At 48.4% G+C, this 27,666-nt stretch overlaps 1 protein-coding gene across 3 annotated transcripts in view; it reads left to right on the top strand.

The window, feature by feature from the left end:
• Window positions 1-27,666, top strand: part of MAST2 (microtubule associated serine/threonine kinase 2) — a 128,044-nt gene that overhangs the window by 82,508 nt on the left and 17,870 nt on the right. For all 3 annotated transcript variants that reach the window (XM_063939496.1, XM_063939495.1, XM_063939497.1), the window contains 4 exons: window positions 14,674-14,775; window positions 21,564-21,696; window positions 21,978-22,045; window positions 22,773-22,861. In XM_063939496.1, the coding sequence (XP_063795566.1) occupies window positions 14,674-14,775; window positions 21,564-21,696; window positions 21,978-22,045; window positions 22,773-22,861 (392 nt within the window). The remainder of the gene's footprint in view (window positions 1-14,673; window positions 14,776-21,563; window positions 21,697-21,977; window positions 22,046-22,772; window positions 22,862-27,666) is intronic.

Below are 27,666 nucleotides of genomic sequence, written 5' to 3'. Positions count from 1 at the left end.
GAGGCAGGAAAGAGAGAGGTTACCCTTTCTACGAATGGTTTATTCTCAGGGTAGGTCTGTGTTTAGCCTCGCTAATGATCCTTTCCCAGACACATGTGCGGGATGAATGTTCCAGTCATCGGCTGCTGTCTGTAAAATTATGTCCCCAGTAATTCCCTAATTCTTCCACAGCACATCCACTTATTCATTCCCATCTACAATTATTTTTTACATTGTCCTCCTTCTATAGCTTTGACATGTTACTCTTCTTCATAGCTTACATATTTTACCTGTACAGCCCTTTCCAGATAGTTCACTTTTGAAGTTTCACCGACTTAGGGGTGTATTCAATAACTGTCGGAAGCTGCCGTCTTGTCGGTAAGACGGCAGCTTCTGACAGTTATAGGTCGGAAGGGGTTCCGACCTATTCATTACGGCCCCATTTATTCCGACAAGGTTTTGGCCCCGTTTCGGACAATCTCAATCCGACTTATTTTATATGATGAGGGAGCTGAGACCAGGTAGGGGGGGGACAGGGAACAGCCAAATCCGACATTCTGATTTGGCCGCTCTTTCGAATAGGTGTTGTCGGGTCCATTCCGACAACTGCATGTCGGAATGGACCCGACTCTTATTGAATATACCCCTTAAAGTGATTTAGAGGGGGGAATTCAAATGTTTGAAAAGTCGGTTGGGTGTCTAGGTAGGAAAAAACAGAAACCCAACTGACTTTTCAAACAATTGAATCTCCCCCAGAGAGTGAAGGTGTCCTTTTAAATATTTAAATCCTGTCCCCCTTTGTTGTCCTGACTGAGCTGTACACATGTACCCTGTATACTGTGCTTATACCAGGCAGTATCGTGGGATGCAATCCATGTGCCGGTGGTCAGGATACCGACGCCAGAATCCCGACAGCCGACAATGCTGGAAGCCGGAGACCCAGTGCACAGGGGCTATTTCCACTCGTGGGTGTCCACGACACCTATAGAGTGAGAATAAAACCTGTGGTGAGCCGCCGAGCCTGCAAGGGGACTCATCGCTCGCCCCGCCAACGGAATTCTGGCGGGCGGGGATGCCGCTGTCGGGATCTTGACAATCGGCATCCCGTCCGCCGGTAAATAATATATATTCCAGCATCATTATGTCCAGCTGTAAGCTTAGGGTCCCGAGAAGGCGATTTACCTGCAAAGTCCCAGGTGAGAGTGGTAGGATGTGGCAGGTTGGAGTGGCAGGTGTACTGTAACAGTATGTGCACATATTTATCCCCACTTCCATCCTTGCTCCAAAATATACCTGACAAGTGAGATGAAAGACTCCAGAATGAGATCCTGTAACCTGGGGCGATTACACACATTGACCTGTCTTGTGGGAAGTATGCACAAAATTTAACCCTTAAATTACTTTTTGTGAGAGCACCTGTTATTTGGCCAGAATTCAGCGTCCTAATAATCTATATACAGAAACGGGAATATACCCTTGAGACTCTCACCTGAATTATTGTCCCCGATTAATAAGGAATGGATTAGATGTATAGAATATATTGTGTGTATGTGAATCCTCGTTGAGGGCAGGAGTCCATCTCTCTCCGTCTGGCTGTATTGGATCTATTACTGTGTTGTGACGGCTTTTGCCTGTTACTGGCTGATCCCTGTAGGAGGATGGTGATTTTAATTTCATACCCCAGTGGTTGCTGTTAGTGACTGATAGGGCTTTCAGATAGAGGAGCAGCTCTGTGCAGGAATGAGAGCTCTCCCGCCCAGCGTGCCGTCACCGGGAATGGCTAATTAGGTGACATGTATGAAGTCTCCGCACATGGCAGCAGTTTGGTACAGAACTCTGAATTGGCAGCAATCTTATCTGGAAAGATCGTAAAGAAGTGATCATCAGAGGAACCCCGGCAGCCCTTCCTTGCTGGGAGCAGCTGGGAGCGATGTTCCTGAGGATGTTGGACCCGCAGCGCTGCGCACAGATTATGGCTGAGTGGCTCTTACAAGTTGCGTTTTGATTCCAGTTATCTGATATATGTCTTGTCTACTTTTTATTGTTGTGTCTTTATGTTGTGGTGATCCTAGGGTGTAATATTCCAGGCATAGCAGTTACATGTAGATTTGTGGTACTTTCTTATTCCTCTGTGCAGAGACGTTACCCCTACAGCCAGGCGTGTGTAATATTTCCGGTGTTCATTATTTATGGGAAGGGGACAGTTTTGTGATTAGCGACAATGGAGATACCATTATATGACGGCAGTGTTTTTGGAGCAAGCTCTGACCCTTGGGGTTTGTGTTCAGGGTTAAAGCACTGGGAGAGGGGGGGGGGGGGGGTTGGGAGAGGGGTTAAAGCACTGAACCTTGTGGAGGGGTTAAAGCCCTGACTGTCAGGAGGGGGGGGGGTTAAACCCTCGTGAGGGTTGAAGCACTGACCCTCGAGGGGGTTGAAGCTCTGACCCTCGAGGGGGTTAAAGCTCTGACCCTTGAGGGGTTTAAAGTTCTTACCCTCGAGGGGGTTAAAGTTCTGACCCTCGAGGGGGTTAAAGTTCTGACCCTCGAGGGGGTTAAAGCTCTGACCCTCGAGGGGGTTAAGGCTCTGACCCTCGAGGGGGTTAAAGCTCTGATCCTCAAGGGTGTTAAAGCTTTTGTAAATTTTATCCTTTTTGTTTTTTATTTAAAAGCAAAGCAGATTTCTAATATGTCCATTAAAGCAGAGCTTGTTGTGCAGTAGGTAGTATTGTGCTTATTTCCTGTGTACGTATATTGTGTGTGTCAGGCCATGCTTACACACCCACATTCATCATTTTGTTCCATAATTTGTCCATTTTAAGCTTCTCTGCACAATACGGGATACATCAGTACGGCTGCTGTTGTGTAATTAGTCGCCTAATGGTGTAACAATGTGAGAGGCCGGACACTTGTGCTCAGTCCCAGGTGGGCGACGTGCAGGTAATTATGCAGAAAAGACAAATAGCCGCTTTATACAGCGGCTTCCACCAGCTCAGTAATCATCTGTGCATTAAGTACTGCCTGCTGGAACCCCGCTGGAGCAGCTGACTGTGTAGGATTAATAAGCGTTGTTAAATTGACCCTTTTTTCTCTATTCCCGTCCCCATGCTGATAAAATATTATGCCTGGAGGTGTCTCAGGGTGAGAAGAGGTTACCCTGTCACTCTGTCTGCCAGTGCTCCTAATATCATCATTTATAGGCTACTTGGAGGAAGTCTTAGAGAGCCTTGGAGGATTTAATGTTCTTATAGTGTATGAAAAGCTTTCCCTTTTCCAGAATAAAGGTTGTGGCATTTCAGGGATTCTAGCTGCATTGTCAGTGACTGCTATTGGGTAATTGTACAGGGTTATCAGCTCCCATTGATTTTGCTGACACACAATGAAGCACAGAATTGTGCGAAGACTCCAGGATACACTTGTTTTCATGTGTGATGAGTTTTCACACGTGCAATCAATATGCATTTCTGTACCTTGGAGGAATGGTTTGCCTGGCTCGTGCAGACGATTCTATTAGCTCTGTGCCATCACATTGTAATTCATTAGCTGTTCATGTTTAATTGAGATGTTGTTGGGTGTATAAAAGATCTCATCTGTTTCACCTTGGCCTCTCACAAAGTGCACAACATCCAATTAAGCATAGCTCCACAATCTCCTACTAGTACACGTTGTAACATCAGCTGCATTGTATCAGGGAGTCATATTGAAGGAGCGGATGCAAATTGGTTCATTGTCCTATCATTCTGATATTTACTGCACTGTTTTATATGTTCTATATGCTGGGATAATGGAACAATGCAGCACTTACAACCATTGTCTATATAGTAGATGCCCTGTTTCCATGCTGTATTATATTTTTTTTTCCATCAGTTATTCATTATTAAAGGTTTGTATCAATATTGTAACTTTTGCTGCTAACATGACATTAAACTGTACAGTGACCAATATGTTTAAACTCATTGAGTGAACCTAGGAGTATTCAGAACTACAGAGTCTATCTGGAGTTGCATGAATAAATGATATGCTGCAGTTCCGCACCCTCCCTGCTGATGGCGGTGTTGGTGGAAGGAGTTGTGTATTTTATTATACACTACAGCCACGCTCCCTCTCTGCTGATGTCGGTGCTTGTGGAAGGAGTTGTGTATTTTATTATACACTACAGCCACGCTCCCTCTCTGCTGATGTCGGTGCTTGTGGAAGGAGTTGTGTATTTTATTATACACTACAGCCACGCTCCCTCTCTGCTGATGTCGGTGCTGTTGGAAGGAGTTGTGTATTTTATTATACACTACAGCCACGCTCCCTCTCTGCTGATGTCGGTGCTGGTGGAAGGAGTTAGGTGTTTATACAATTTTACACTGCAGCCTACTACCACCCTGCAAGTTCCGGTGTTGGGGGAATTAATGATGCCCCTTTTCCACTGCCACAGTAACCTGGGTTATTGCCGTGTCCACCCAGGTCACAGCTTAGTGTAAAAGGGTCTTTGAAAAATAACCCAGGGCGAGTGACCTGGGAATCCGAACCAGCTTGGACACAGGTAATGGGGCAGTATAAACAGCTTGTCCCGGGTTATCCGACCCTGGTATTGCTTAAAAGCAGTTGATTGGCTGTGAATGCAGAGTTCCGCCTCAAGGGAGTGTCTGTGAGTGACATGCAGGCCAGACCCGGGTTCAGTGTAAATGGGGCTGACCCGAGAATAACCCCGTCCAAGGTTTAGTGTGTAACCACTTTCACACCGGGCTGTGACGCACCCGGGATTTGTACACTGATCCTTCCTGGGTGCGCCTCGGCGAGATCCCTTTCAGACAGGTGGCCCGACCCGGCTTATTGCCGAGTGGGTGATGTCACCGCCGACGCGTCCAAAGGCGGCGCTAGATGATCTCCAAGCGCTGCCTCTTCCTATGGTGTGAACGGGTTCCGGGTCGCATCAACCCGGCTTACCCGTTCACACCTCATTGTGAGCCGGGTTGGTAACAGAGTTGAAATACCAGGTTGCACGACCTGGATTATTTCAACTGGCCCCTTTCAGACTGTGCCGCAACCCAGGTTGCTGCACATTCACATCAATAACCCGGGTTAATGCTGGCGATATGAAAGGAGTATAAACCGTGACTTACCTGGATTGGAATGGTGTCCATAAACCTGGGATGAACCCGGGTTTTTGGTGGAAAAAGTGGTATTAGTGAGGTGTGTGTATTTAATTATACACTGCAGTCCCACTCCCACCCTGCTGATGGCTGTACTGGAGGAATGGATTATACATGGTTTCCCCAAAAATCTTGGTCCGACCCAGGGGGGGGGGGAGGGAAACCTTTTACTGCAGTGTCCTATGTCCTGCTGCCAGTCCACCTGCCCCCTCCGGCATCAACAATACCCGCTCCCTAGCTGCGGCCACCGGCATAGATGTGTATGAAAGCGGCGCAGCAGAACGCTTTCATAGCCCTCCCTGCGCTGCATATTCTCTGAGCCCGAAGCCTCCTCTGCGCGTGATCTCACAGAAGTGCCTCCCCGCCACAGCCGTGCCCAGATCCCCAGAGGCCCTGACTCCGCAACACAGCACCTGGGCTGCCGGCCTGGAAGCCCACCGAGATGGCTAATGTAACCGATAGAGTGGGTGATATCACGGAGGGTAATGTCTGGACGCTGAATCAATGTAAAAGGTGACAGTGCTGTGCAGTGGGTGTGCAGTGTCACTGACACTGCACAGCACTCTCACCTTTTACATTGATTCAGCGAGTCAGTCAGTTCTGCCAGCCAGTCACTATTGTTAGTGCCGGTGTTCCAACGCGCCGCATTACAGGAAAGTAGACGCACTAAATAAACTACAGCTCCCAGCAGCCCTTAGCGCTGAAGCATTCCGGCGGTAAGGGCTGCTGGGACCTGTAGTATGAGTGCATCTTCTTCCCTGTAATGGGGCGCATTGGGACCCCGGCGCTAACAATAGTGACTGGCTGCTGTGCGAGTCTCCGGGAGAGCCACTGCCAAAGGGAGGACAGCAGCTTAGCTGCTTCCAGGAGGAGAAGCATTACCTGCCCCTCACCCACTCGCCGTAACTCTGGGCCCCATCCGCGGCACCCACACACACCCCTCCACCACCCGCAGTGGCTCCGGACCCCCCTCCTCCACCGCAGCACCCCCGCACCCGCCCCGCCCCTCCCCCACCCATTGCAACACCGCACCCACCCCTCCCCCACCCGCTGCACCCCTGCAACAGCTCCTCCCCCACCAGCTGTGGCTCCGGACCCCCACCCGCGGCACCCGCCCCTCCCCCACCCATGGCACCACTGCACCAGACCCTCCCCCACTTGCAACACCGCGGCACCCCTGGACCCCCTCCCCCATCCGCGTCTCTCCCGCACCCGCCACTCCCCCAACCACAGCACCTACTAGGTGATTCATCATACCCTGCGTGCGCTGTTCACGCCGTTGCAAGGGGCTACGACCCCTTAACCATCGCACGCAATTTGTCCGTGCAATATTTAAACACACAATTATGATTGGAGGTAATACTCCATATAATACAAATATTGCACGCCTCAAGGGCGTGCAAAGGTTAAGGGAGCGTAGCCCCTTACGACGGTTTGAAGAGCTCCCGTAGGGCGCGATGAATCACCTAAAAAAAAAAAAAATATATATATATATATATAATATATATATATATACTGCCGACCACTTCCTTATTGTAGATGACCGTGTGAGTGTAATGTGTTAGCATTGGTGTATATACAGTAATTCTATTCTGCAGATCGCTCCCTTCTTCCTAATGGAGGTGTTGGTATAGTGAATGTGAGGCATGCATACTGAATATGATTTATATTGAGCAGACCGCTCTCTCCCTGCTGATGGCGGTGTTAGCTGAATGAGCTAGGGAGTGGTGCATATAATTGTGTGCTGCAGACCACTCCCTTCCTGCTGATGGTGGTGTTGGTGGAATGAGCTAGGGAGTGGTGCATATAATTGTGTGCTGCAGACCACTCCCTTCTGCTGATGGTGGTGTTGGTGGAATGAGCTAGGGAGTGGTGCATATAATTGTGTGCTGCAGACCACTCCCTTCTGCTGATGGTGGTGTTGGTGGAATGAGCTAGGGAGTGGTGCATATAATTGTGTGCTGCAGACCACTCCCTTCTGCTGATGGTGGTGTTGGTGGAATGAGCTAGGGACTGGTGCATATAATTGTGTGCTGCAGACCACTCCCTTCTGCTGATGGTGGTGTTGGTGGAATGAGCTCGGGAGTGGTGCATATAATTGTGTGCTGCAGACTACTCCCTTCCTGCTGATGGTGGTGTTGGTGGAATGAGCTAGGGAGTGGCGCATATAATTGTGTGCTGCGGACCACTCCCTTCCTGCTGATGGTGGTGTTGGTGTAATGAGCTCGGGAGTGGCGCATATAATTGCGTGCTGCGGACCACTCCCTTCCTGCTGATGGTGGTGTTGGTGGAATGAGCTCGGGAGTGGCGAATGTTATTGTGTGCTGCAGACCACTCCCTTCCTGCTGATGGTGGTGTTGGCGGAATGAGCTAGGGAGTGGTGCATATAATTGTGTGCTGCAGACTACTCCCTTCTTGCTGATGGCGGTGTTGGTGGAATGAGCTAGATCACAGGTTCTCAAACTCGGTCCTCGGGACCCCACACGGTGCATGTTTTGCAGGTCTCCTCACAGAATCACAAGTGACATGATTAGCTCCACCTGCGGATCTTTTAAAATGTGTCAGTGAGTAATTAATACACCTGCTGCGTTACCTGCAAAACATGCACTATGTGGGGTCCTGAGGACCGAGTTTGAGAACCACTGAGCTAGATAGTAGTGCATATAATTGTGTGCTGCAGACCACTCCCTTCCTGCTGATGGTGGTGTTGGTGGAATGAGCTAGGGAGTGGTGCATATAATTGTGTGCTGCGGACCACTCCCTTCCTGCTGATGGTGGTGTTGGTGGAATGAGCTAGGGAGTGGTGCATATAATTGTGTGCTGCAGACCACTCCCTTCTGCTGATGGTGGTGTTGGTGTAATGAGCTAGGGAGTGGTGCATATAATTGTGTGCTGCAGACCACTCCCTTCCTGCTGATGGTGGTGTTGGTGGAATGAGCTAGGGAGTGGTACATATAATTGTGTGCTGCAGACCACTCCCTTCCTGCTGATGGTGGTGTTGGTGTAATGAGCTAGGGAGTGGTGCATATAATTGTGTGCTGCAGACCACTCCCTTCCTGCTGATGGTGGTGTTGGTGTAATGAGCTAGGGAGTGGTGCATATAATTGTGTACTGCAGACCACTCCCTTCCTGCTGATGGTGGTGTTGGTGTAATGAGCTAGGGAGTGGTGCATATAATTGTGTACTGCAGACCACTCCCTTCCTGCTGATGGTGGTGTTGGTGGAATGAGCTCGGGAGTGGCGCATATAATTGTGTACTGCAGACCATTCCCTTCCTGCTAATGGTGGTGTTGGTGGAATGAGCTAGGGAGTGGCGCATATAGGTGGTCATTCAGAGTTGATCGCTCGCTAGCAGTTTTTAGCAGCCGTGCAAACGCATTGTCGCCGCCCACTGGGGAGTGTATTTTCGCTTTGCAGAAGTGCGAACGCTTGTACAGCAGAGCGCCTGCAAAATCTTTTTGTGCAAAACAAGACCAGCCCTGTAGTTACTCTTCGTTTGTGTTGATTCTAACGACGGAGGGACGGCTTTTGACGTCACACATCCGCCCAGCCACGCCTGCGTTTTTTCTGCCACGACTGCGTTTTTCTAAGCACTCCCTGAAAACGGTCAGTTGACACCCAGAAACGCCCACTTCATGTCAATCTTCCTCAGGGCCGGACTGGGACTAAAAATAGGCCCTGGCATTTTTGAAGCACACAGGCCCACCTCGGTGTCAGCATCTGACTCCTCCCCTTACGATTTCCGACTCCTCCTACTTCTTAGTCTATGCTCTTACAAATATAAATTAATATTATAACAACATACAAGTGTACATCATTCTGTATTAAAATACACACAACCATTGGTTGAAGTGGAAATGTTGAAGTTGGGGTATGGAAAAATAAAGGTTGTAACTAAGCACTCCAGAAAAGGGTCATAGACACGCACGCGCCCCATTCACTAGAATGAGAGCATCTGTGTACACTCCCGGCAGGGCTAAGCGGTGACCAATCAGACAGAGTGTCCCATAGATGTATGGGTGTGGCCAATTAAAATGGGACGTGATACACAGACATATGCCCCCAATAGTGCAGTGCCAGATCCACAATTGCCCCCACAGTGCCAGGTATACAAATGCCCCCACAGTGCCAGGTATACAAATGCCCCCACAGTGCCAGGTATACAAATGCCCCACAGTGCCAGGTATACAAATGCTCCCACAGTGCCAGATCCACATATGCCCCCACAGTGCCAGATCCACAAATGCCCCCACAGTGCCAGATCCACAAATGCCCCCACAGTGCCAGATCCACAAATGCCCCCACAGTGCCAGATCCACAATTGCCCCCACAGTGCCAGATCCACAAATGCCCCCACAGTGCCAGATCCACAAATGCCCCCACAGTGCCAGATCCACAAATGCCCCCACAGTGCCATGTATACAAATGCCCCCACAGTGCCATGTATACAAATGCCCCCACAGTGCCATGTATACAAATGCCCCACAGTGCCATGTATACAAATGCCCCACAGTGCCATGTATACAAATGCCCCCACAGTGCCATGTATACAAATGCCCCCACAGTGCCATGTATACAAATGCCCCACAGTGCCATGTATACAAATGCCCCACAGTGCCATGTATACAAATGCCCCCACAGTGCCAGGTATACAAATGCCCCCACAGTGCCAGGTAAACAATTGCCCCCACAGTGCCAGCCAATTGCCCACACAGTGCCAGGTATACAAATGCCCACACAGTGCCAGTTAAACAATTGCCCCCACAGTGCCAGTATACAAATGCCCCCACAGTGCCAGGTAAACAATTGCCCCCACAGTGCCAATTGCCCCCTTACCGCTGCTGCTGCTGCTGCTCCTCCGGCTGGGATGTTACAGGCTGTCAGGAGCTGAGAGCGCGCCAGCGCGGCTATGTCTGGCGGCGTGCAGCGGACTTCAAACCAGCCGCCGGTTCGTGAGCCAATCAGAGCTCGCGGACCGGCAGCGGCGGCTCCTGATTGGCTGCCGGTCCGCGAGCTCTGATTGGCTTACGAACCGGCGGCTGGTTTGAAGTCCACTATACGCCGCCAGACATAGCCACACTGGCGCGCTTTCCTCCCCTGACAGCTGAGAAACGCTGCCGCCGGACTGAGCGGCAGCGTGTCTCAGTGAGCGCTGGACCGGCCCACGTGGCCATCGGCCCTTCTGGCATTTGCCAGAAGTGCCAGATGGCCAGTCCGGCCCTGATCTTCCTGCGTTCGGCTGTGCGACAGGAATGTTCGTTAGACTCTGTGCAAACCCACGATGCTCATTGTACCTGTACGACACACCTGCGCATTGCGGTGCATGCGCACAAATGCCGATTTTCAGCCTGATCGCTGCGCTGCGAACAACGGCAGCTAGCGATCAACACGGAATGACCCCCATAATTGTGTGCTGCAGACCACTCCCTTCCTGCTGATGGCGGTGGTGTTGGTGTAATGAGCTAGGGAGTGGTGCATATAATTGTGTGCTGCAGACCACTCCCTTCCTGCTGATGGTGGTGTTGGTGGAATGAGCTCGGGAGTGGTGCATATAATTGTGTGCTGCGGACCACTCCCTTCCTGCTGATGGCAGTGTTGGTGGAATGAGCTAGGGAGTGGCGCATGTAATTGTGTGCTGCGGACCACTCCCTTCCTGCTGATGGCGGTGTTGGTGGAATGAGTTAGGGAGTGGTGCATATAATTGTGTGCTGCAGACCACTCCCTTCCTGCTGATGGTGGTGCTGGTGTAATGAGCTAGGGAGTGGCGCATATAATTGTGTGTTGCAGACCACTCCCTTCTGCTGATGGTGGTGTTGGTGGAATGAGCTCGGGAGTGGTGCATATAATTGTGTGCTGCGGACCACTCCCTTCCTGCTGATGGCAGTGTTGGTGGAATGAGCTAGGGAGTGGCGCATGTAATTGTGTGCTGCGGACCACTCCCTTCCTGCTGATGGCGGTGTTGGTGGAATGAGTTAGGGAGTGGTGCATATAATTGTGTGCTGCAGACCACTCCCTTCCTGCTGATGGTGGTGTTGGTGTAATGAGCTAGGGAGTGGTGCATATAATTGTGTGCTGCAGACCACTCCCTTCCTGCTGATGGTGGTGTTGGTGTAATGAGCTAGGGACTGGTGCATATAATTGTCTGTTGCAGACCACTCCCTTCTGCTGATGGTGGTGTTGGTGGAATGAGCTCGGGAGTGGTGCATATAATTGTGTGCTGCGGACCACTCCCTTCCTGCTGATGGCAGTGTTGGTGGAATGAGCTAGGGAGTGGCGCATATAATTGTGTGCTGCGGACCACTCCCTTCCTGCTGATGGCGGTGTTGGTGGAATGAGTTAGGGAGTGGTGCATATAATTGTGTGCTGCAGACCACTCCCTTCCTGCTGATGGTGGTGTTGGTGGAATGAGCTAGGGTAGGGGTGGGCAACGTGCGGCCCGCGGGCCGGATGCGGCCCGCGAACCGATTCTGCCTGGCCCCGCTGTCTCACACCAGTGTGCAATGACAAGCGGCCCGACTGGATGAGCCGCTTGTCATTGCGCTACATAACTCCCAGACGCGGCGCCGCAGAGGAAATCCCGGTCACGTCACAGGGTCTGCTGACCGGGATTTCCACTGTGACGTCAGTCGCTGGGCGGCACGGGGGGCGGGGCCATGGCGGGAGTGGGCAGCATCCATATCTACAGCGACTCGGTGCGGGCAGCGGGAATCTGGCAGCAGGCAGCGAGCAGCGGATCATCTCGGCAGCGGATCTGCCACTGTGTAAAAAAGGTAAAGGGATCTGTGGCCAAATTTAAAAGACTGCTTTATTGGTTCGGGGGGGGGGGGGGGGGGGGAGATTAGGGACTGCTATACGGGTTTAGGGGAGGGGGGTGAAGAGGGGACGGACTTCTATATGGGTCGGGGGGGGGGGGGGGAGTAGAGACTGCTACATGGGTCTGGGGGGGGGGGGGGGGAGCTAGTAACTGTGCCCAGGGAGAGACAGAGCTGTGAATACCAGCATTACACAGGATGCTGTTTGTTTTCAGCACTATTTTTTATTTATTTATTTATTTCTAATATGTGTTTTTTAGACATTTTGTATTTGCCTGTAAAAAACTGGGTGGTCTTCATGTGACCGCCGGTCAGCTGACCGACAGTCACATGACCTCCTCGGTGAGCCCGACGGCTCACTATCCTGATGGTCGGCATGCCGACCAACAGGGACTATTTCCACTCGTGGGTGTCCACGACACCCATAGAGTGGGAATAGAACCTGTGGCGACCACAGGTCGTCACCGAGCCCGCAAAGGGCTTGCTGCACTCGCCCCTCCCCGCCGGGATCCCGGCGTCGGTATGCTGCCGGCGGTCAGGAGACAGTCGGTCCCCCGTACTACACCCTAAAAAACTATGTATGTAATGTATATTGTGGTGTATGTTTTATATATATATATATATATATATATATATATATATACTATGTTTTTATAGTTATATACATAACTATGGGCCTAATTCAGACCTGATCGCTAGCAGGCAATTTTTGCACTGCTGCGATCAGGTAGTCGCCGCCTACAGGAGGACGGGGTAATCGCTGTGCAGGGGTGCGATCGCATCTGCAGAGAACTGCACAGCCCAGGACTTACTCTTCCAGTGCGATGATCAGGACCGGAGCTGACGTCAGAAACCCTCCCTCCAAACGCTTGGTCCCTCCTTCATTTTTCCGGACACTCCTCTAAAACGGCCAATTGCCACCCACAAATGTCCTCTTCCTGTCAATCACTGTGCGATCGCTTTGTTCGTACCATCCCGTCGCTGCCCGACGCGTCTGCACTTTGCATACCGACGCGCCTGCACAGTACAGACCCGATTTTACAAGATATTTGGTGTGTGGCCCTCGACTATTCACTGGAAGTGTTAAGCGGCCCCCCAGCTGAAATAATTGCCCACCCCTGAGCTAGGGAGTGGTACATATAATTGTGTGCTGCGGACCACTCCCTTCCTGCTGATGGTGGTGTTGGTGTAATGAGCTAGGGAGTGGTGCATATAATTGTGTGCTGCAGACCACTCCCTTCCTGCTGATGGTGGTGTTGGTGGAATGAGCTAGGGAGTGGTACATATAATTGTGTGCTGCAGACCACTCCCTTCCTGCTGATGGTGGTGTTGGTGTAATGAGCTAGGGACTGGTGCATATAATTGTGTGCTGCAGACCACTCCCTTCCTGCTGATGGCGGTGTTGGTGGAATGAGCTAGGGAGTGGTGCATATAATTGTGTGCTGCGGACCACTCCCTTCCTGCTGATGGTGGTGTTGGTGTAATGAGCTAGGGAGTGGTACATATAATTGTGTGCTGCAGACCACTCCCTTCCTGCTGATGGTGTTGGTGGAATGAGCTAGGGAGTGGTACATATAATTGTGTGCTGCAGACCACTCCCTTCCTGCTGATGGTGGTATTGGTGTAATAAGCTAGGGACTGGTGCATATAATTGTGTGCTGCAGACCACTCCCTTCCTGCTGATGGTGGTATTGGTGTAATAAGCTAGGGACTGGTGTATATAATTGTGTGCTGCAGACCACTCCCTTCCTGCTGATGGTGGTGTTGGTGTAATAAGCTAGGGACTGGTGCATATAATTGTGTGCTGCAGACCACTCCCTTCCTGCTGATGGTGGTATTGGTGTAATAAGCTAGGGACTGGTGCATATAATTGTGTGCTGCAGACCACTGCCTTCCTGCTAATGGTGGTGCTGGCGGAAACATTATAAGTTGAGTCTTCCGTATCCAAAAATCATGTACCCAAAATATTCCAGAATCCCAAATTTTTGAACGCGCTTCATCTGAGATAGTGACACATTTGTTTCATGCACAAAATGATTACAATATTGTATAAAGTTACCTTCAGGCTGTGTGTACAAGGTGTGTATGAAACACAATCTGTGCTGTGACTTGGTTTCCATCCCCAAGAAATCTCCTTATGGTATGCAAATAATACAAAATATGAAAAAATCCAAACTGCTTCTGGTCCCAAGCATTGCTGATGTGGGAGACGCAACTTGCACTGTACATTTGTAGAACTAATGATAAGTAATCATCATTCATTCTCTAACAAACTATTCCTTCTATAAAGTGTATGAAGCGTCCCCCTGAGTAACATTACTATGGGGTTCAACTACCAGTATTTGTCCACTGTGTCTGCAGATGGTTTGTGTTCTGCAGTTGTCTCTGCTGATAACATACAATGGTGTTTGTGGGCATGTCTGAGCAGCGGTCCTCCGTTAGATGTGGGGTATCGCAGGTATTACTGTATCTATCAGGCTGAATCCTGGGGCTCTCATGGAACACCCCCTCCTGTCCATTTTCTACCCATAAAAGTGCCCTAGGGGGAAACACAGAATCTTACTACAGCCACAATACGTACATTGGAGCGTTTCTGTCCGCACTGAAAAGATCTCCTTAAAGCGGCAACACTTCTCTTGTTGGAATCTACACCTCTTTATAATTAATAAGTGTTTCTCACCATTTCCGATAACTAGGGTGTGTAAAATGTCCATATCAGTCACTCTGTTCTGTATTTCACAGGCCCATGAGCGCTCGGAGAGTTCCGAGGTGGCTTTCGTTACCCAACTGGTGAAGAAGTTGATGATCGTCATTGCTCGGCCAGCGAGACTATTGGAGTGTTTGGTAAGGATAGGCACCCAGGTGTAATGTAATATCCTGAATGATAACAGTAACCAGATGTAAATCCCACACACTATTAGAATTCAGAGATCTCGTTTACATATATTTGCGCAAATGTATGAATAAGCCCCAAAGCCGCATCAAGGCGTCTCTGTATATTTGGGGTCCCTAGCGCTATATCTAGGTGCAGGGTGTGGCACCCCAAAACACCAGCATAAGCCAGAAAGCCCAGCGTAGCATACCAGTGAAACAACTATAGTGTTAATAAATTATTATTTAGGAAGCCGAAGCTATAGAGAAAGTGATACAAAAATGAAATGTAATTAAAATGGAGAAATAGTGTTAAAGAAATTAGTGTGTGAAAAGTGTTAATAGAATATAAAGGTATGCCACACTAAGGCCATCCAGCTCAGCCAGTCCAGAGGCACCACACCTCACACCTTCATTACCCCAATCTGGGTCTAAGATTAACCAGCAAGGAGCCACATGATAATGGCTCCATACTTAAATATAGCTAAGCTAAGAGCCACCTACCTTGGAGCAACCCCATAATGCTCCATATGGCATGTCACCCCCCCCCCCTTCTTTTTTTTTCTTGCTTAGAAATACCCCTCCCTTTCAAGCACCTGAATGATATCACTAAGCTAATTGAGCATCTGCCACACTATATATGTAATGTAATATCCACCGATAACTGTATGAGTGTTACACAGATTTTCAGGTTACAATTGCTTATTTACATGTAGACTTATTTACAAACCACTGCCGGCCTTTTTATAAGGATGGCAGCTACAAACTCATGAAGTTGCGGCCGCCCCATACCTTGCTGTCAGTAGCACCCTGGAACTATTCTGCAGCTCTCGGCCTCATGATCTCTGCATATCATGGTGACACCATATTGTGCAGGGGCTAATACAGACGAACCACTGTGCCTGTTCACAGAAGCGAATCTTGCATGAAATATCTATGTGCCTGTCCAGAAAGCAGACACAGCATTTGTTCCTATATGGACTGGCACTGATGCCCACCTATGCCTGGAGAATGGGATGGGCATTCTGACGTAGGGCGTGCTTGCATAATTAGGAACGGTGCAGTCGTGGGACACAGACACGCCTGAGAAAGCCATATTAATGGTGCTCTTAGCCTGCACCAATGAATGGCCTGTGACTTGCTACTAGCCAATCCATTGCTGATGGCGATAGGTACTTGATGCATTGCATGGGCAAAGGTTAGGTTTTTGCATACGTGACTTCGCTGGTTTAGTTTTGCTTACATGTTACGTCACTGCTGTATTTCAGACGCTTTTATGTTTTTCGATGCTCAGTAGTAAATGCTTATTTTGCAAGCAAAGCATAGTTGAAAAACTAGAGTACCTGCATGTGACGTAGACCCGGTATAGACCGGGCACACCCTCTACTGATGCAGAGTCGTTCACATCTCCGTATGTGGGCAGAAATATGTTGGAGTTTTTTGTTTGTTTTTACCGTAAATTATGCGCATTCTGCGACCAATTATGTATCAGCCATGCAGAGTGACTGCGGCCCTGTGATGTCGCTTGCGCCGGGCAGTGAACAGGTTTCTTTCCCCAGCCTGCACAGTATACGTTTGTTCAACACAGCCGAGGTAATATAGAGAGACCTGGCTCTGTTTTAAACAAATTAGATACATTTGCTTACGTATAAGATACATTTGCTTGTGTATAAGATACATTTGCTTATAAGATACATTTGCTTACGTATAAGATACATTTGCTTGTGTATAAGATACATTTGCTTATAAGATACATTTGCGTACAAGATACATTTGCTTGCGTAGAATTAAAATGAAAAATACTTGAAAAACTAGTTGCCTTTTTGTGGTACAAAGTACCTGTGATTTATTGCAAACCAGAATTTCTGCACTTTGCAGAAAAAGGGCAAATTATAGTTTTCTACAGGAGTATGGAGACCTCACTTTGCTAATGTGGATTGTTTGACATTATCGGTTTTGTAACCAGCGCTGTGTAGGTGATTGGTGTGTTTACGGGAGAGGTTATTGCCTTGTGTCCTTACCAATGTATTTTGTTACCTAGCACGGTGTCTGTTTGCCCTTCAGCAGACAATGCTGGCGTTATTATTAATGCATCATTGTGACTTGTCATTTCCTAGAGGACACGGCCTCTGACCTCCCTGTCATAGAGAGAGTCACTGTACTGTTCTGCCCAGACTCCCGTGTGACATTGGTCATGAGATACTGTTATTCAAGCCATTTCTTGATTTGTTTTAATAGAGAGGCTCTGTATCTCAGCGTTTCCCTGTTTGTATACCCCCCCCCCCCCCCCCTTCTTACCATTTCTACCTGGCTTATTAAAGTGCTTTTACACATGACTGTTGGCTGCAAGGCTACTTTTCCCCAGGATGACTCTAAATATCCAAATGCCCAGTAACACACACGTGACCAGACTGCAGGAACGTCTCACTCTCTTTTCTTTATTCCGAAGTTTATGGGACTGTTACTCTGAGGCTGGAGTAATACGTATCATGCAGCTGTTTCCGTTGTCTGTTAATTCTTTAGGCAACAAAAAAAATCCTTTGTGCGCTTATGTCGTGGCAGCCCATAAGATCACAAAGAAAAGCCTTCACCAAGACTTTATAATGATGTATATAGAGATTATGTTATACTATATGGCGCAAGCTTAAACAATCAGAGATGAACAAAAATGCTTACACCAAATGGTCAAATGGATTCATATACACTTCTTCTAGAGCAGGGGTGGGGAACCTTTTTTCTACCAAGGGCCATTTGGATATTTATAAAATCCTTCGGGGGCCATACAAAAATTCTCAACTTAAAAAATGACCCTGCCCCTTAGGCGCACGCGCGCCAACAAAATGGTTGTGGCCAATTAAAATGGGACGTGATACACATATGCCCCCAATAGTGCAGTGCCAGATCCACAAATGCCCCCACAGTGCCAGATCCACAAATGCCCCCACAGTGCCAGATCCACAAATGCCCCCACAGTGCCAGGTATGCAAATGCCCCCACAGTGGCCCCCCCCCCCACCCCACTGTACTGCTTACCACTGCTGCTGCTCCATCCGGCAGGGCGGCGTGTCTCGGGTGTCAGGACAGGGAGGAGAGCGTGGCTATCTCGGGCGGCGGCGTGTAGGACCTCAAACCAGCCGCCGGTTCGTGAGCCAATCAGAGCTCGCGGACCGGCAGCGGCGGCTCCTGATTGGCTGCCGGTCCGCGAGCTCTGATTGGCTCACGAACCGGCGGCTGGTTTGAGATCTTACCTACCGCTGGACATGTAGCTGCGCTCTCCTCCCTGCCCTGACAGCTGAGACACGCTGCTGCCGGACTGAGCGGCGGTGTGTCTCACTGACACAAGCGGGTGGGCCGGAACAAACGGCTTTGCGGGCCTTATACGGCCCGCGGGCCGGAGGTTCCCCACCCCTGTTCTAGAGCAATTGACTACAACAGAGAAAAAACACAAACATAGTGCAACTCCATCTGTATACTTGGATAGTGGAGTTTATTAATGGTCCCACTCACATTGAAGAGAAAAGTAATCACATAACTGGATTCAGATGGCTTCAAATCAAATGAAAACCTCTTCTTATATTGAGCGCTTTAAAAGATGAAGCAAATATGATGCAATAACGTTTTTTTGAAAGTAATAAAAAAATTTAATAAAATACACTCGCATACAAAAAAATACAATAGGTATAATACATCATGGATGTACTAGGCTCTGCTCCAAGGGCAAAAAGTGGCCCGAAGACTGCCAGATGTAAAGGTATAAAAATAGTCACCAACAAGTCCTGGAAACTTAGTTGTCCATAAAATCAGTTCCTGCAGCCAGAGGTTCCCAGATACGATAGCCAAAAAGTACAGTCTCCCGTTAATTCTGTCCCACTCTTCCAATGATTATTACTCATTTGATTTCACACTTTTTTGGGGGGGATTTTTCGCTATCATCCTATTTTACTTTTTTCTCCCCTCCCCCCCCCCCCCCCCCCCCGTTTTTATTTTTATCTTCCTCAACCCCTCTTATTTTCCTTTTTGGCCCTCTTGCCCTTTTGACTTTCTCATTCACTCTCTCGACCACTTTTTCTTTCCCCCAGCTCTTTTTCTCTATCGTGCCCTCTCTTTGTTTCTCTCGCGCCTTAATACTTTTTTTCATTCTCTCTTATCATTCTTTCTCTCGTCATCTTTTCGTCATTCTTTCTTTCGCCCTCTTATTCTCATTCTTTCTCATTCTCACTCTGTCTTGCTGTCTTTTCCTCATTCTCTCTCTCGCCATCTTTTTCTGCCTCTCACCCTCCTTTTCTGTATCTTTCCTGCCCTCTCTTTGTCTTTTGTCCTCTCTCACACCTGATCATTGTTGCTTTCCCTTTTTTGTCCTGTTTGTCCTTTGGAGCTACACGTTCTTCTCTTCTTCCACGTGGTACAGAAGCTCTCCAGGGTCAGTGGGCAAGAAGCGTGAGCCTCGCACCTGTCATCGTCAGCTGAGTAATGAATTGCACAGCGTATAGTGACAGCTCAGTGATACAGTAACCCAGGAGATGTACAGCAGGCAGAGCATATAGTGTTGGTGTCTGCAGTAATATTGATGCAATGTTTCAGGCATTTCCAATTTTATACCTTAGTAACATTGATTTTTTTTTTCCAGTGTCATTTGGATGTGTGGAATAATTTCTTAGATGTCAGTTCTGTGATTCTGGAAGAGAACTTTGGTTTAAAACTTTATTTTCTTTGGTTTTAGCCAGTATTCTAGATTCAGACGGGAGCTGTCTGACCAGTTTAATTGTCCTCCAGCTAACCGTACAAAGAGTACATGTCCCATACAAGCGGTCGAATCAGCCGATATTCAGATGGTCCGTTCACTAGTGACATCTCTGAGGCACAAAGCACTTTGTGAGTTTGAGTGGCATCCTCCTCCTTCTCCTCTCCGTGTGTGCTTAGATTTATGGGTCCTATACACTTGGCGATACCTTTGAAAGATATGAGCGATATCGTTCAAAAATTAACGATAGATCGGTCATATCTTTCAGTGTGTATGCAACAACGATGAACGATGTGCGTCCCCGCAATCGTTCATCGTTGATCAATCATCGTTTAAACATGCAAGCCAATTTGGACGATATCGATGTATGTAATGTCAAATCGGCCAACAATAATGTTGTTGGTCGGTAACATCGGCAATATCGCCAAGTGTGTAGGGCACATTAGTTGTAGCATTGCTGATAGTTCTGTGATGGAGGGAAGCTGAGGAATCGCCAGATACGAGAACACCCATGCATTTTTTTGTCTCTCACTTAATATTGTTTGTTACAAAATGTTCATAGCTGCAAAATATGATTGACAGCTCGAGTTGTGCCCGGTGAGAGATTCCTCTGTAGCAAATTACCTGTCGGCGGGGAAATTGTCTCCCGTCGGAGAATTATTAGGGGAGTGAAGGAATGTTATATGTATGGTGCAGTGCTGAAGGATAGGCAGACAGAGGCAATGACACAGACTGATAGGTGCATACTGCTATATATTTATCCTGCGCAGCGTAAATACACAAGGACCAGCCTGTGTGATGTCTGTGACACTCTGCACCGCACACAACCTCTCTGAAAATATGTACATATCCTTTTTATACATAGCAATTTAATGATGCATCTTGAATTAGCCAATTTCCTCTCTCACTACTTTACAATTTGATGAGATCAGCAGTCGGGAGATAATTGCCACCTGACCAGTCAGTCCTCTGCTCTCTACGTGTCCCTGCCTCGCTATTTACCTCTAATAAATGTCACAGAGCGGCTCTCATATTCTCCCAGTCCCAGTCATTAAATCTGCTGTGCTTGCATTTGCATATTAGTGTTGTCAGATGTGCTATCCTTCTTAATGACTTGATCATCTGCTTTACATAATTGGCCGGCCAGCCGCAGACTGTCTATCTGGAGACTGAATATACAGCGCTAGAAACCGAGGCATACGTTACAGAGTGCCTCAGTAGAGACACTGTCACTGTGATGAGTCTGTGTCATTTATTTTATATACAGCGAGTGGCCCTGGGGCTGATTTCCTTCCCATATGTGTAAAGTCTAGCATGAGCAATATATCCAGCAGGGATTTCTCTGTGGCCCCCTAGTGGCTGTTTCCTGTCCTGGCAGCGTAGACTCGGTACTCAATTCCTATATTTCTTTCAAGAGGCAGAGGTGGAGAAAGGGGTAATATTTGGGCGGAAATTTCTAGTGACCGTACAACCCTTAGTACTTGGCAAGGTCGCACTTTGTGGTCTCAAACGTAGACTGTGGCTCCGTTTATTTCTCGCTCAGCCGCATCTGTGATAATACGTCCTATTTAGTCACTTTAAAGTGTGAGACAATGAAATAAGGTTATAGTTGCAACACGATGCGTCTAGGGTGCACCAGGAGACAGTGCTGGTTTAATATGGGACATTTGTATGTCTGTGTGTGACTGAGTCTGTATATGAAGCACAATGGAACTTGACATAGAAAAAAAAGCTGTGCCTGCTGCATCGTAGCACTTCATATACAGATTCAGACACTCAGACGGACACATACTGTATATACAAGTGTTCCATATCAAATGAATCAGCACAGTCTCCTGGTGCATCCTAGTTGCATCGCCTTGCAACTAAGGTGCATTTTCATCAAAAAAGATGCAAGAAAGACGCCTAACGCTAGCAAGGTTTCTCGGGACTTGGCTTGCCAAGAGAGTCTGTTTGGCAGGAGTGCAGCAAAGATGTGTGAAGACACATCTGTACAATGTGCTGTCTCGTTGTGTCCTTAGGAATTTGACCCAGAGGAATTCTACCACCTCTTGGAAGCTGCGGAGGGCCATGCCAAAGAAGGAGAAGGCATTAAATCGGACATTCCCCGCTACATCATCAGCCAACTGGGGCTCAACCGGGATCCCTTGGAGGGTGAGTGGTGCTGTTATTGCTTATGGCTACAAGGAAACAGCGGTTGCAAGACTTGTATGATTATGTTTTCATTTAGTATATTACCAAACACTGCGGACATAAATGTCATTATTATTAGATACTGTGAACCTGAAATTATTGGACTTGTGATAAAAATTTGGTTGCTCTCCCATTCATCGTTACATGCATTTAGCATAAACGTATTTTATAATAAAGATATTTATGGCAGGACCTTGGTAGAAATTGTTAGGTGTGACGACGTTGTTGTGGTGTCTTTCTAGAAATGGCCCAGCTGAACAGCTATGACAGCAGCAGCGCAGATACCCCGGAGACTGATGACTCGGTGGAGGTAAATGCAGTGATTGCCGGTAAACAATGCGTAATATGAACCTGTGATAGATATCCATGTATCGGCGCGATCCCGGGATTTTGGCCAAAAATTGTCTGGCTTCCAATCCCGGGGATTTTGGGATTAGCCAGCCCCCTTGGTTTTTTCAGTGCCTGGTAGTGCTGAGCGTCTTCAGGAGGCTCAGGTGCTGCCCGGCTCCCCCTGCCCTGTGATGTCAGAAGTCACGCTGCGCAGCCTGCTCTCCGGACCTCACCACCCACCAGCTAGTGGACCCTCCTCCTCGCCTGTCCAGACGAAAGTGAGTTGTGTGTGCTGGGCTAGGCGGGGCGGGGGGCTTGGGACATTGAAAGCAAATGAATCCCGGGATGGATCATTTTTCAATCCCAATTCCTGGGATTGAAAAAAAAATGGACCGGGATTGGCCTTCCTTTAGCCAAGCACACACAGATCATATATAGATCAATGATTAAGTAATTGGTTGAGGTCTCTATTCTCTATACCAACATTCCCTGCCACAGTTTTAGCATGCCACAGCAACTGGAGTGCCACACATTGCCTGCCCCTGGCCTATACTATGCTACAGAGCACTCCGTTTCCCTTTGTTAAAAAAAACATCTGAAATCCGAATAAGCGCACAGTACCGGTCCTGTCGGAGGCATTGTTCTATAGACCTTTGTCACATATATAACAGTATACAGATCTCTAATGTCTGCTCCTGTGTTTCTAGGGTCGCAGTTCTGCTTTAATTCAACCAAAGAAAAAACCTTCAGAAGAAGAGTTTGAGAACATCAAACTTATCAGCAATGGTGCTTACGGGTACATATAGAAATATACTGTACATACTGTATATTTATAGTGCAACTTTGTGATGCTGGTTGCGAGATGTGTCCTGGAAAAGTCCTGTCAAAAGCTGCTATGTAACAGATTAAATGATGAATTGTTGGTACAGGGAAAACAGGGTCTTATTGGCTGATATAATGCCTGTTTCTTCTTAAATATTCTTTATAATCAAATACATAACGTTAAGGGTCTCCTGCCAGATGTAGGTAGGCTATGATCTACACAGACTGATAGCCTGAGACATTCCACCCACAATAAATGGGTCTGGGACTCCAGGTCGACAACAAAAAAAGTCGACACACCTTAGGTCGCCGCCAATTGGTCGACACACCTTAGGTCGACATGGACAAAAGGTCGCCGGGAACAAGGTGGACATGGAAAAAGGTCGACATGAGTTTTCTATGTTTTTTTGGTGTCGTTTTCTTCGTAAAGAGTGACCGGGAACCCCAATTAGTGCACCGCGTTCCCTCGCATGGCCACAGATTACCATTCCAATCGTAGTTCACGTGGATCGTTAAGTATGAAAAGGTTCCAAAAAAGAAAAGAATTGTGAAAAACTCATGTCGACCTTTTCCATGTCGACCTTTTCCATGCCGACCTTGTTCATGTCGACCTTGTTCATGTCGACCTTGTTCATGTCGACCTTGTTCATGTCGACCTTTTGTCCATGTCAACCTAAGGTGTGTCGACCAATTGGCATCGACCTTTTTGTTGTCGACCTGGAGTCCGGATACCCAATAAATAGTAAAAGACACAATTCTAAGGGGCATATTCAGTAGATTTTACCCACAAAAATGTTGTGGACCTCGTAACCAATTTTAAATTCCTGCGGGGGAATTCAAATGCTTGAAAAGTCAGTTGGGTGTCTCCTTTATCGAACAGACAGGAAAAAACAGACACCCAACCGAGTTTTCAAGCATTTGAATTCCCCGCCATACTGTCATGTTCCGACAGCTCCTGTGCCAGACTCACACATGCACCACACTGCAGACTGATGAAGACACACACACACTTAGCAGGACAAACACAAGCTAACTGACACTGACTGACGGCATCTCTCACACAGCGGGGTGATACATACTGACAAGGGGTCTCACAAACGCACATGTTGTCGGGGTCACACACGAACACACACATGCTGACAGGTGGTCACTCACACACACACACACACACACACACACACGCTGACAGGGGGTCACACACACACATGTTGTCAGGGTCACACGAACACACATGCTGACAGGTGGTCACTCACACACACACATGCTGACAGGTGGTCACTCACACACACACACACACACACACACATGCTGACAGGTGGTCACTCACATACACACACATGCGGACAGGTGGTCACTCACACACACACACGCTGACAGGTGGTCACACACACACACATGCTGACAGGTGGTCACACACACATGCTGACAGGGACACACACACGCTGACAGGGGGTCACTTACACACATGCTGACAGGGACACACACACACATGCTGACAGGGACACACACACACATGCTGACAGGTGGTCACACACACACACACACACACACACACACATGCTGACAGGTGGTCACACACACACATGCTGACAGGGGGACACACACACATGCTGACAGGGACACACACACACACACACATGCTGACAGGGGGTCACTTACACACTTGCTGACAGGGACACACACACACACATGCTGACAGGTGGTCACACACACACACATGCTGACAGGTGGTCACACACACATGCTGACAGGGACACACACACACGCTGACAGGGGGTCACTTACACACATGCTGACAGGGACACACACACACATGCTGACAGGGACACACACACACATGCTGACAGGTGGTCACACACACACACACACACACACACACACACACATGCTGACAGGTGGTCACACACACACATGCTGACAGGGGGACACACACACATGCTGACAGGGACACACACACACACACACACATGCTGACAGGGGGTCACTTACACACTTGCTGACAGGGACACACACACACACATGCTGACAGGTGGTCACACACACACACACACACACACACATGCTGACAGGTGGTCACACACACACACATGCTGACAGGTGGTCACACACACATGCTGACAGGGACACACACACACACGCTGACAGGGGGTCACTTACACACATGCTGACAGGGACACACACACACATGCTGACAGGGACACACACACACATGCTGACAGGTGGTCACACACACACACACACACATGCTGACAGGTGGTCACACACACACATGCTGACAGGGGGACACACACACATGCTGACAGGGACACACACACACACACACACATGCTGACAGGGGGTCACTTACACACTTGCTGACAGGGACACACACACACACATGCTGACAGGTGGTCACACACACACACACACACATGCTGACAGGTGGTCACACACACACATGCTGACAGGGACACACACACACATGCTGACAGGGACACACACGCACACACACACATGCTGACAGGGGGTCACTTACACACTTGCTGACAGGGGGACACACACACATGCTGACAGGTGGTCACACACACACACACATGCTGACAGGGGGTCACACACACACACACACACACACACACACACATGCTGACGGGGTCACACACACACACATGCTGACGGGGTCACACACACACATACATGCTGACGGGGTCACACACACACACATGCTGACGGGGTCACACACACACACACATGCTGACAGGGGGTCACACACACAAATGCTGACTGGGTCACTCACACAAACATGCTGACAGGGGGTCGGTCACACACACACATGCTGACAGGGGGTCACACACACACACATGCTGACAGGGGGTCACACACACACACACACACGCTGACAGGGACACACACACACACACACATGCTGACAGGGGGTCACACACACATGCTGATGGGGTCGGTCACACACACACGCACGCACGCTGACAGGGGGTCACACACACACACACACACATGCTGACAGGGGGTCACACACACATGCTGACGGGGTCGGTCACACACACACACACACATGCTGACAGGGGGTCGGTCACACACACATGCTGACTGGGGGTCGGTCACACACACATGCTGACTGGGGGTCACACACGCACTGACTAAGGGTCTGACGGGGTCACACACACACACATGCTGACGGGGTCGGTCACACACACATGCTGACTGGGGGTCACACACACACGCACTGACTGGGGGTCTCACATGCTGACGGGGTCACACACATACACACACACATGCTGACAGGGGTCGGTCACACACACATGCTGACTGGGGGTCACACACAAGCACTGACTGGGGGTCTCACACATGCTGACGGGGTCACACACACACACACACACATGCTGACGAGGTCACACACACACACACATGCTGACAGGGGGTCACACACACGCTGTCAGAGGGTTACACACACACACACACGCACTGACTGGGGGTCTCACACACATGCACTGACTGGGGGTCTCATACTTGACAAGCGATCTCACACACCCTGTGGAAGACCAGCATTTCCCAAGCAGAAGGATAGTGTTACAGAAGGTAAGTAATTATGGACTTTTTATGCTAATTGAAACAATTGCTTAATTATTAATTGTTGTCCACAAAGAATTCCAGAGCTAGTCCCTTCAATTTTTCCTTAAAATAAGAATTTAAGGAAATATTAGACTTGTTCAGGGGCTGCGAGAAAAATGGGTGGTATTTTCTGTAGGCTCATTTTATCTTCAGTTGAATAGGAAAAAACTCTGCGCCCCCAATTAAATAGGCCTGTAGGTGCCGAAGTCTGGGAAGTATAATAGAATCCATAGAAGGGCTTGTATCATTCTCTGAAGTTCACAAGAATCATGAAGCAGAGAATAATAAAAATAGAGGGGGTGGTTCAGGATACAGCTACTTGAAATCTCACAATTCATTATAGGTCTGTTTTTTCCCATCGAGTTCACTTAGGAAGACAGATCAAAGATCGTTCAGAAATGTCTTCATACATTAATTAGAAGAACCCATGAAATATGCTGCGTTCCATGTTTAGGGACGGTGTCTGGTCTTCTGGAATGTTTCATAGATTCTACTGGTAATGACATAGATGTACTTTGTCAGTGGTTAAAGGTCCAACCATTTAAACTTATGACCACAGTTCATACATTGCCTCAGTTGTCTTATTTAAAAGTCTGATTCTCCTCCTGTGTAGTTATTAATTACCAAAGCCTCATGTTACTGTTTTCAGAAATATGGGGCAGATTTATAAGCTTGGTGAAGTGATAAACTGGGAGGTGATAATGCACCAGCCAATCAGCTCCTAACTTCCATGTTACAGGCTGGGTTTGAAAAATGACAGTTAGGAGCTGACTGGCTGCTGCGTTGTCACCTTCCACTTTATCACTTCACCAGGCTTAATAAATCTGCCTCTATGTTCTTAATCATGGATGTGGTGTTTGCAGTGCTGTTGGTGAAAGGTAACCAGTCAGCAGGGTTTCCATTGCCTTTTATATATGACTGCACTATGCTCAATGTAGTAATCATAACAAAACCAAAAGGGGCTTCGCTCTCAGACCCATTCACCCAGGAGCGCATTCAGTGCACAGCGTTCTCTCAGTCATCGCTCACAGCTCTCCTTATCTAGGTGTGGTACAGTAAGTGAGCCCTAGCACCATGTGCGTAGAGCGCGCTACATTGCTCGCTTGCTCCCGTGTGAGTAAGTGCTGAGGAGAAAGCTATGTAGGACCTGGGGCCTTCTCTTCAGTTACTTGT

Source organism: Pseudophryne corroboree, chromosome 9, assembly GCF_028390025.1.
Source record: "Pseudophryne corroboree isolate aPseCor3 chromosome 9, aPseCor3.hap2, whole genome shotgun sequence".
Lineage (NCBI taxonomy): Eukaryota > Metazoa > Chordata > Amphibia > Anura > Myobatrachidae > Pseudophryne > Pseudophryne corroboree.
The sequence above is the reverse complement of the archived record's forward strand: the minus strand, read 5'-3'. Positions and strand labels throughout refer to the sequence as shown.